Raw genomic sequence first — 9963 nt, 5'->3', positions numbered from 1 at the left:
GAGAGAGAGAGAGAGAGAGAGAGATGAAAGCTGACGTGAACTATATTTACCGACACAGACGGCACTAGTAATAATTTTCCATTTCCAAAACTCCCCTTTTCGAATTTTTAGTTACTTACCGTACCATGGTTGCTTTCTCCTTTGCCCTCCCATTTACCCCGGTATATCTTCGTTTTGTCCGTGTCGCAATATTAGAAGTTCGACCCATAAACTTTTAACATGCTTTATAGGGTATAACATCAGTTTCTTAGTCTGACATCAAATGATAAAGGGCAACTTGTACATGATATGTAACGCTCTGTTTTATCTCTAGGTCTAAATCTGTCCATGGTCGAATTATAGAAGGAGAAAAAGATGTCTGTTGCAGTCGGAAATTAGATATAGTATGGGTCATTAAAGAGTTATATTGTTAGTTTTCTGAGTATTTATTTTCTCCAATACTTCACCTAGATAATGGTTCCATCCTCGATACTCTATGGGTTCCGTTCGCTTTCGCTCTGTGCACCCAAGAAAATATCATAGCAAAGTTGAAGGCATTCGTCTAGCTATTTGATTGGTCCCAGGTAAAAAAAAAAACTGACCAATCGCTCGGCTGATACTGTGTCCTTTGAAGATTACAGAAAAGCAACACACTACTTGAAAGGCAGTCAATTTTACCGTTACGCGACCGCAATTATACACCAAAGGATCAACTTCTGGTATGATCCACAAAATGGCGTACACTTAGCCTTCGATTTTGTCATGACATGCAGAGAGCGCAAGCGAACCCCTGGAGTATCGAGGATAGACTCTACCTTACGTTTGAGGTACACGGATTGTCTAATTGTTTAAATGGGTAATCCCGTGATAATACGAGCAGACTCGAGTTTATTTCCCTCCAATCCCCATGTTATGAGTATAACAAATCCATACCTGAAGCAGTATATTCTTATAAAAGCAGAATGTCTGATTTCTGCATTTTGTTAAGGGTGGTACATTTCGTCCATTTGGAGAAAACTTAGTTTTTACACTTTCAACGTGGCTACTCCATTTTATCCCAGGGGCCAGAGAGCAAAAGTGAGCGTAACGCCTAGAGTATCGAGGATGTACCTGCTCAGGCTCAGTGTATAGGGATACCTGGTGTGATGCATATAGCTATAGTGTTTGTCAGGTGTGTGGGAATTTTTAGATATACACCTACGTATACTGTGTCTATTCTTTTTTGTAAATATCACTTTAGTTTTTTGGAACAGAGAGCGTATATGACCAAAATCGCGTCTCTGAAAAACGACACACGTACACGAACAACATAACGATATATCTTTTTTTTTGTCAACCAATGTTACTAAAATTAGAATTGTCATTGTAAGAGGCCCCTAGTTAAACATGGCAGTGGCGAGCGCGGCTGAGACTCTGACGTGGTCTCAGAACGTATGTACTCTAGGGGAGGCAATCGTTTCGCACACCCTCCCCGTCCTTGTCAGGGTTGAGGAAAGGAGCTGTGGGCACCAAGACACTACTTTATCACACGGGGATATACTAAAGCTAGACACAATACACTGGATACCTAGCGTACAGGCGTGTAGCCTGACACGGAAGTTAGAATCCTCTTCATGGGAATTCATTCATAACAAGGACACCTTCTCCATTCCCCTTGGATATAAAGGACTTTTAAGATTAACCAATCCGAATGCACGTATGACAGTGTTCGGCAGTGTTAAAGAAGTACTGAAAGCAAGGCCAAGGTATGTTCGGACTATAGAACCTGTTATACAAAATGGCCAGGTCGTTATCGGTAAGAAATGTGATCTAGAAATCACAATATGTGCGGAACAGGTTGTTTGTACATATGCTGACAATACATATGTTTTAGATGAAGATACAGAAACCAAACTTCTTCACCTTCCTGACGATTCCCTGTACACATTACAAGAGGTATGTGACCGGTATCCTTACCCACAGTGCGTATCTTTCATAAAAAATGACTATACTGAATGGTTACCCGCAGAAATTGGTACGAATTTCATAAGGGAGGTGGGAGCCGACCAAGAGCTCATTGAGGGAACATTTCAGCTGAGTGGTGCTATTCAGCAAGACCTGGTGGTGGGGTGCTGTAAAGCTGTCTGTGAGGCCCCATGTGGGTCCGGGATCGCTCCTAATGATCAGAATGTGATCATCATCCGGCCTGACAGTAGTACTGTGAAACACGTGCACGTCGTGGTTTGTCAAGCTGAAAATTCCAGGGCCTACCAAAGTTTTATTGGCAGTCATTTCCAATGGGAGACTGGATTAGACCAATCCATATTGGACGAGGCAATTATCATGGATTTCCTTATTTTGAAAGATTCTCGCCCCACAGTAAACAATACGCGACACCCTACGGAACTGACAGGTAGTTATTTATGTATCACCTTTATGTTTACAGTCAGTGCTAAAATACTGACGATTCAAAGCGACATGATACGGAACTGACAGGAAATTGTTGATACTATAATGGTACACTTTTGTCCAGTTAAGCATTCGCCCTTCACCAGTAAAATCCCTGTCGCCCAGTGTAAATGTCGCCTTTTACATGTAATTACTATATATGCTATGTTGAGTTATAATATTAGCTGTCAGGATAAATTGGCCCTTATCGCGGAAGGTGAAGTAGTAGAGTTTAATTGCGACGGTATAATATTACCTTATTTGATAGTTGAAGGCATTTTGATTTAAAGATGTGTGATTTAACTTGAAATATACATTTACAAAGATAAGAACATGTTTTATGTCAGAGGTATACATACATAGCATAGCATTATGCACGGTAACCTTGTTCAATAATTGTTTATTTCCATCAGACAATGTCAGTTCTTGACTTGGTATTTTCAAAGTAAATATTCCATCCTCGATACTCAAGGAGTTACGCTCATGTTCGCTCTCTGCACCCCTGGAATATGTCATACAATGTAGCAAAATAGATGGCACGCGGGTAGCTATTTGATTGGTCTCAGGTAAAAAATATCTGACAAATCGCTAGGCTGAAACCAGTCATTTGCTGATTAAAGAGGAGCGACACCCGACTTAAAAGCCAGTCAATTTTGCCATAACGCGACCGCGAGATTCTTTTAGTGTACATCAAAGGATCAAACTAGTCTTCTTGTTTTATACGCAAGGTGGTGCACACTTAGCCTTCGATTTTGCTGTGACATTTTCCAGATATTCATCTGTGGGAGACAACATACCTTCTCTATTACGGATCGAAATAGATCGTTGATCTTTAAAAATAATAATGAAATGGAAGTAGAAGAGTAATATCCTTATGTTAAAGAGGTGATTTTTCTGTAAAAAATGAATGCCCTTCCCATTTTTTTTCTCGTGGCTTTGTCCTCATGGAAAAGTTGAACACTTTTAAATGTACTCTCCGATGTTTTATTCCTAAAGGTCCAAAATACCTTTTTTGTTTTAACCCTAGTTAATAATTACTCTCACATGTCACTTATCCAACATAAAGTCAGGAATCTAAATCTTAACAGATATTTAAATTACAGTCACCTGTGTGTGTTACGTCTATCTTTCAAGATACAAGGTGGATTTGTTTTAAATTAACCAGTACTCTAAGTTTTTGAAATTCATAATTTCAGGATTTTTATACACCTACCCTTCTGGTTCAATAGTAGTTCAGACCTATTTAGATTTCCAACCTTTAGGCCCCTAGCATCACGAAACAACTGTATGACGCAGTGTAATTTATTTCAGGCATGAGAGTTTTGTGTGTGGCGATACGAACGTCAACGCTATACTTAGTAGTCCTTATTTTATTTTGTAACAGGTCAAAGTCAGACTGCAGGTTTAACGGACACACAGACACCAACGTTAGAGGTAAGTTTTAAGTTATGTAAATCGGGTTTGGTGATTATTTAACGTTTTCTTGTATACAGGGGATTGTCCTCACCCATGGTGATTGTGTATTTAACACTGCCAGTGCACCGATAAAATGTCAACAGCGATCATTTCAAATATTGACTTCACGGATTTCCACAATGTCGTGCAAAACTGTTCCATAAAGGCGTTAGATGGTACAGATACCCTATGAAGGACGTTCTGACCATCTCCACCAAATGATGTCCAAATATAACACATTTGGTTATGTACATACTTCATAATCAGTTTGCTGATAACGTCATGTTGGAGTTGAAGGTTACGGTAAAGATTTATTTAACATGTAATAGTATGGAAGGGGATTACAGACATAATTATATTTGTTCAAGTTGGTTACTTCTGGTTTGGAATCTTATTCTATGTTCATTTGTATTGTTTCCTTCGTTAAGAAATGTCGTTGTTCTTTGCTATGTTCGTTCGTGTTGTTGCATTTGTATACAAAATCAATTGGGTGTTCATTCCGTGCTATGTCAATCGGTGGTGGCTCGTGTTAGCTTAGTATTCACTTCATTCAGGATTTACGTGATGTATATTGCCAATAAAATTTGTCATTTTATTTTATGCTGTATTCATTTTTGTAAAAAAAAAATCGAAACTAATTTCTTAATCAGAAAAGGCTAGCTAATCAAGCAGTCAGCAAGTAAGCCACTAGATGAAATATGAGAGGTTAATCATAAACTTAGTTTCGAACATTTTATTATTTAAAGTCTCAAAACGGATTCAAATCCCCACAGAATTGGATAATTAAATCCAGAATGGAGCTAATTCAAAACTAACACAAAAACGCGGTCTGTCCAATTGACATAGCATGGGATGAAAAGTAGCATAGCATGAAATGAACACACAATAGATCTATTTACGAATAGAACAAAGACGTTTCTCAACGAAGGGAATAATACAAATGTACATGGAATAAGATTATAAATCAAAAGTAACCAACTTGAACAAATATAATTATGGTGGTGATCCCCTTCCCTAGACATAGACAGTAACTGACTGTACATGAGTTATTCATATTTTTCTCTTATAAGATATGTATACTCTAATAAATGAAGTAAATAAAAATGAATTAATTAAATTGGAATTGCTGAACATGGAATACAAATTAGTGCTTAAGTAATACTATATTCGTATAATATACCAACACATTTTTTTTCCTAATCTTCAGAACATGCATCAAGATGCAAGCTATATGGAGATTGGCTTATATGAGAATGACGATCATTTGTATACTGTACCAGAAACCCGCGGGGAGGCTGGAGGTTTAGAACTACCGAACTGTTATCACAGGGATGATGGATTCGTGCAAAAGGCAAAGGCGTTGTTCTCAAAATTGAATTTGAAAGACAAAGTTCAAAAACTGAAATCCAAAGTCGTAACAGCGGTTCAACCAGAAACATCGAATATACATGTAAATGACATCACTGATGATGATTACATTATTCCAGAAAGACCACTACCAAAACCACCAACACAAACACCACTAAAGCCGCCAACAAAACCAACACTAAACCAGAAGGTCAAGAAAATACCTAAAGACTCTCACAAGTTTTTGTCAAAACCGAAACTGTTTGTTAATCAGGAAAATCCTTACACAGTTCAAAAACTAGAACCGAACACAGCCAGAGTATTTAAAAAAGAGATCCAGAGAGATGTTATGAGTGATGTAAGTGATGGCGACGGGGCAGATTACGTAAATGTAGAAAATGTACTACAGAAACATACAGAAATCCAAAAGCCCAAAGACGGCCCTAAAGATTTGAACAATGAAGAACCGTCCGTTAGTCAAGAAAACGCTTCCGTCATGCGGTCGACGAACGAAATCGACCCACCAGACAAAGTGTTTGCGTCCCTGTCCGTGACTGGACTGGCCAATCGATTGGTGACATGCGGACTGAAATCTGTGGCTGAATTTTGTCTCCAAGAGAAGGTGGATGGTCGCCTGTTTACCACTTTTACGGACGATGATTTAAGAGCTGTGTTCTCAATGAGCCAACTTCAAATAAAGAAAATACGAATGGCACAAAACCTTGGTTGGACACCAAAAGTCTGAGCTGTCATATTTCACTGGTGTTAATTTGCTTGTTAGAAAGTAGCATGTGATTTTATTGCTGATGGACGAGGGAGGAAATACGAACTATCATATCATGGATATATGCATGGACACATGTAGTCACTAAGAGTTCATGTTATGTATACTGATATTGATGCATACGTATATGCAATAAAGAGCAGTTTGTTAATGCACAATAGTTAGTGTTAAAACAATTAAATATCTTCTGATGAATAATACGACGGATCGTTTCAGGCGACAGTTTACAAAACCATTGCAGATGTTGTCCCGTGCTAACAATCTTATACACGCGCTTTTGTCCCCAAGGAGGTTATCTAAATGTCTTAACACTAATTAAATATTGATATTTTTAACAGTTAAAGAACACAGGAGAAATGCAATGCAATATGTTCTTCTGCTGTTTTTATTATTGTATTTCATTAAGTTAATTTATTGACTTTTCTGTGTTTTTTTCTCTCATTGAAATATTATTATTAATTAGCTTAATAAAAATAATAATATATATATTATATAGTTTACGTGAGCTTTTCAAACATTTCACAAGATATATCCAGATGCAAATAATGTATGTCAATATCTAGCCATGTAAGTTATAGCAGAATCATTTATGTCAAGATCCTGCCATGTATAACAGAATAATATATTTCAAGATCTTGCCATGTAGGTTATGACAGAGTTCATTGTTTTATTTACAAGCCTAATATTAGATCTGTATGCTTAGAAAATACATATCAAACTGAACATGATATCAATAACACAACACCCAAAAGCAAGTGGTCCGGAAGAGTAAAAGATTGGTTACATACCAGCCTCAAGTCCTCAGTACGTCTCTCTTCATTGGATACATACCAGCCTCCAGTCCACAGGACGTCTCTCCTCATTGGTTACATACCAGCCTCCAGTCCACAGTACGTCTCTCTTCATTGGTTACATACCAGCCTCCAGTCAACAGTACGTCTCTCCTCAATGGGTACAAACCAGCCTCAAGTCCACAGTACGTCTCTCTCTCCATTGGTTACATACCAGCCTAAAGTCCTCAGTACGTCTCCCTCCATTTGTTACATACCTGTCTCCAGTCCTCAGTACGTCTCTCTTCATTGGTTACATACCAGCCTCAAGTCCACAGTACGTCTCTCCTCAATGGGTACAAACCAGCCTCCAGTCAACATTACGTCTCTCTTCATTGGTTACATACCAGCCTCCAGTCCTCAGTACATCTCTCTTCATTGGTTACATACCAGCCTCCAGTCCACAGTACGTCTCTCCTCATTGGTTACATACCAGCCTCCAGTCCACAGTACGTCTCTCTTCATTGGTTACATACCAGCCTCCAGTCCACAGTACGTCTCTCCTCATTGGTTACATACCAGCCTCCAGTCCACAGTACGTCTCTCTTCATTGGTTACATACCAGCCTCCAGTCCACAGTACGTCTCTCCTCAATGGGTACAAACCAGCCTCCAGTCCACAGGACGTCTCTCCTCATTGGTTATATACCAGCCTCCAGTCCACAGTACGTCTCTCTCACCATTGGTTACATACCAGCCTAAAGTCCTCAGTACGTCTCCCTCCATTTGTTACATACCTGTCTCCAGTCCTCAGTACGTCTCTCTCTTCATTGGTTACATACCAGCCTCAAGTCCACAGTACGTCTCTCTCTTCATTGGTTACATACCAGCCTCAAGTCCACAGTACGTCTCTCCTCAATGGGTACAAACCAGCCTCCAGTCAACAGTACGTCTCTCTTCATTGGTTACATACCAGCCTCCAGTCCTCAGTACATCTCTCTTCATTGGTTACATACCAGCCTCCAGTCCACAGTACGTCTCTCCTCATTGGTTACATACCAGCCTCCAGTCCACAGTACGTCTCTCTTCATTGGTTACATACCAGCCTCCAGTCCACAGTACGTATCTCCTCAATGGGTACAAACCAGCCTCCAGTCCACAGGACGTCTCTCCTCATTGGTTATATACCAGCCTCCAGTCCACAGTACGTCTCTCTCTCCATTGGTTACATACCAGCCTAAAGTCCTCAGTACGTCTCCCTCCATTTGTTACATACCTGTCTCCAGTCCTCAGTACGTCTCTCTCTTCATTGGTTACATACCAGCCTCAAGTCCACAGTACGTCTCTCTCTTCATTGGTTACATACCAGCCTCAAGTCCACAGTACGTCTCTCCTCAATGGGTACAAACCAGCCTCCAGTCAACAGTACGTCTCTCTTCATTGGTTACATACCAGCCTCCAGTCCTCAGTACATCTCTCTTCATTGGTTACATACCAGCCTCCAGTCCACAGTACGTCTCTCCTCATTGGTTACATACCAGCCTCCAGTCCACAGTACGTCTCTCTTCATTGGTTATATACCAGCCTCCAGTCCACAGTACGTCTCTCTCACCATTGGTTACATACCAGCCTCCAGTCCTCAGTACATCTCTCTTCATTGGTTACATACAAGCCTCCAGTCCACAGTACGTCTCTCTCTTCATTGGTTACATACCAGCCTAAAGTCCTCAGTACGTCTCCCTCCATTTGTTAATACCTGTCTCCAGTCCTCAGTACGTCTCTCTTCATTTGTTACATACCAGCCTCCAGTCCTCAGTACGTCTCCCTCCATTTGTTACATACCTGCCTCGAGTCCGCAGTACGTCTCTCTCTACATTGGTCACATACCAGCCTCCAGGCCTCAGTACGTCTCTCTTTATCGGTTACATATCAGCCTCCAGTCCTCAGTACGTCCATCTTCATTGGTTACATTCCTGCCTCAGTAGTAACATACCAGTCTTCCCTCCCAAGTAGTAGCATACTAGTCTTCCCTCCTCATTAGTAACATACCGACCTTCCATCCTCAGTAGTAACATACTACCCTTCCCTCCTCAGAAGTAATATACCACCCTTCCATCATCAGTAGTAACATACCACCCTTCCCTCTTCAGTAGTAACATACCACCCTTCCCTCTTCAGTAGTAACATACCACCCTTCCCTCCTCAGTAGTAACATTCCACCCTTCTCTCTCAGTAGTAACATATCACCCTTCCCTTCTCAGTAGAAACATACCACCATTCCCTCCTCAATAGAAACATACCAGTCTTCCATCCTCAATAGAATCACAAATCGTACTTCTCAATAGTAACATGCCACCCTTCCCTTCTCAATAGAAAGATATCAGTATTCTTTCCTCAATAGAAAAATACCAGTCTCCCCTTCTCAGTAGTAACATACCATCCTTCCCTCCTCAGTAGTAACATACCAGCCTCCCTCTTTAGTAGTAACATACCACCCATACCTCCTTAGTGGTAACGTACCAGTATACCAACCCCATATGTTACATACCAGTATTCCTTCCTTAGTAGTAACGTACCAGTATTCCTCCCTTAGTAGTAACATTCCAGTATTCCTTCCTTAGTAGTAACATTCCAGTATTCATTCCTTAGTAGTAACATACCAGTATTCCTTCCTGAGTAGTAACATACCAGTATTCCTTCCTTAGTAGTAACATAACAGTATTCCTTCCTGGGTAGTAACGTACCAGTATTCCTCCCTTAGTAGTAACATAACAGTATACCTTCCTTAGTAGTAACATTCCAGTATTCCTTCCTTAGTAGTAACGTACCAGTATTCCTCCCTTAGTAGTAACATACCAGTATTCCTTCCTTAGTAGTAACATACCAGTATTCCTTCCTTAGTAGTAACGTATCAGTAATCTTCCCTTAGTAGTAACGTACCAGTATTCCTCCCTTAGTAGTAACGTACCAGTATTCCTTCCTTAGTAGTAGCATACCAGTATTCCTTCCTTAGAAGTAACATATCAGTATTCCTTCCTTAATAGTAACATAACAGTATTCCTCCCTTAGTAGTAACATACCAGTATTCCTTCCTTGATAGTAACATACCAGTATTCCTCCCTTAGTAATAACGTACCAGTATTCCTCCCTTAGTAGTAACGTACCAGTATTCCTTCCTTAGTAGTAACATACCAGTATTCCT

At 40.1% G+C, this 9963-nt stretch overlaps 1 protein-coding gene across 2 annotated transcripts; it reads left to right on the top strand.

Moving 5' to 3' along the window:
* The first annotated feature begins 1358 nt into the window (after nucleotides 1-1358).
* LOC110452834 lies at nucleotides 1359-6412 on the top strand. Of its 2 annotated transcripts, XM_021501531.1 has the most exons (4): nucleotides 1359-2371; nucleotides 3718-3732; nucleotides 3791-3840; nucleotides 5069-6412. In XM_021501531.1, the coding sequence occupies exons 1-4, from the start codon at nucleotides 1366-1368 to the stop codon at nucleotides 5951-5953; spliced, it is 1956 nt and encodes a 651-aa protein (XP_021357206.1). In that variant the 5' UTR covers nucleotides 1359-1365; the 3' UTR covers nucleotides 5954-6412. The 2 variants fall into 2 exon arrangements, with proteins under 2 accessions (XP_021357206.1, XP_021357207.1); XM_021501532.1 differs by lacking the exon at nucleotides 3718-3732.
* Nucleotides 6413-9963: the final 3551 nt, after the last annotated feature.

The sequence above is a fragment of the Mizuhopecten yessoensis genome, unplaced genomic scaffold (assembly GCF_002113885.1).
Source record: "Mizuhopecten yessoensis strain PY_sf001 unplaced genomic scaffold, ASM211388v2 scaffold6913, whole genome shotgun sequence".
NCBI classification, from domain to species: domain Eukaryota; kingdom Metazoa; phylum Mollusca; class Bivalvia; order Pectinida; family Pectinidae; genus Mizuhopecten; species Mizuhopecten yessoensis.
Note: the sequence above shows the minus strand (reverse complement) of the source record. Positions and strands in the feature narration are given on the sequence as shown.

Coding starts and splice junctions, on each gene's coding strand:
- LOC110452834 (XM_021501531.1), top strand. CDS start 1,366: ATGGCAGTGGCGAGCGCGGCTGAGACTCTGACGTGGTCTCAGAACGTA. Junction 3,841..5,068: donor CACAGACACCAACGTTAGAG/GTAAGTTTTAAG, acceptor CCTAATCTTCAG/AACATGCATCAAGATGCAAG.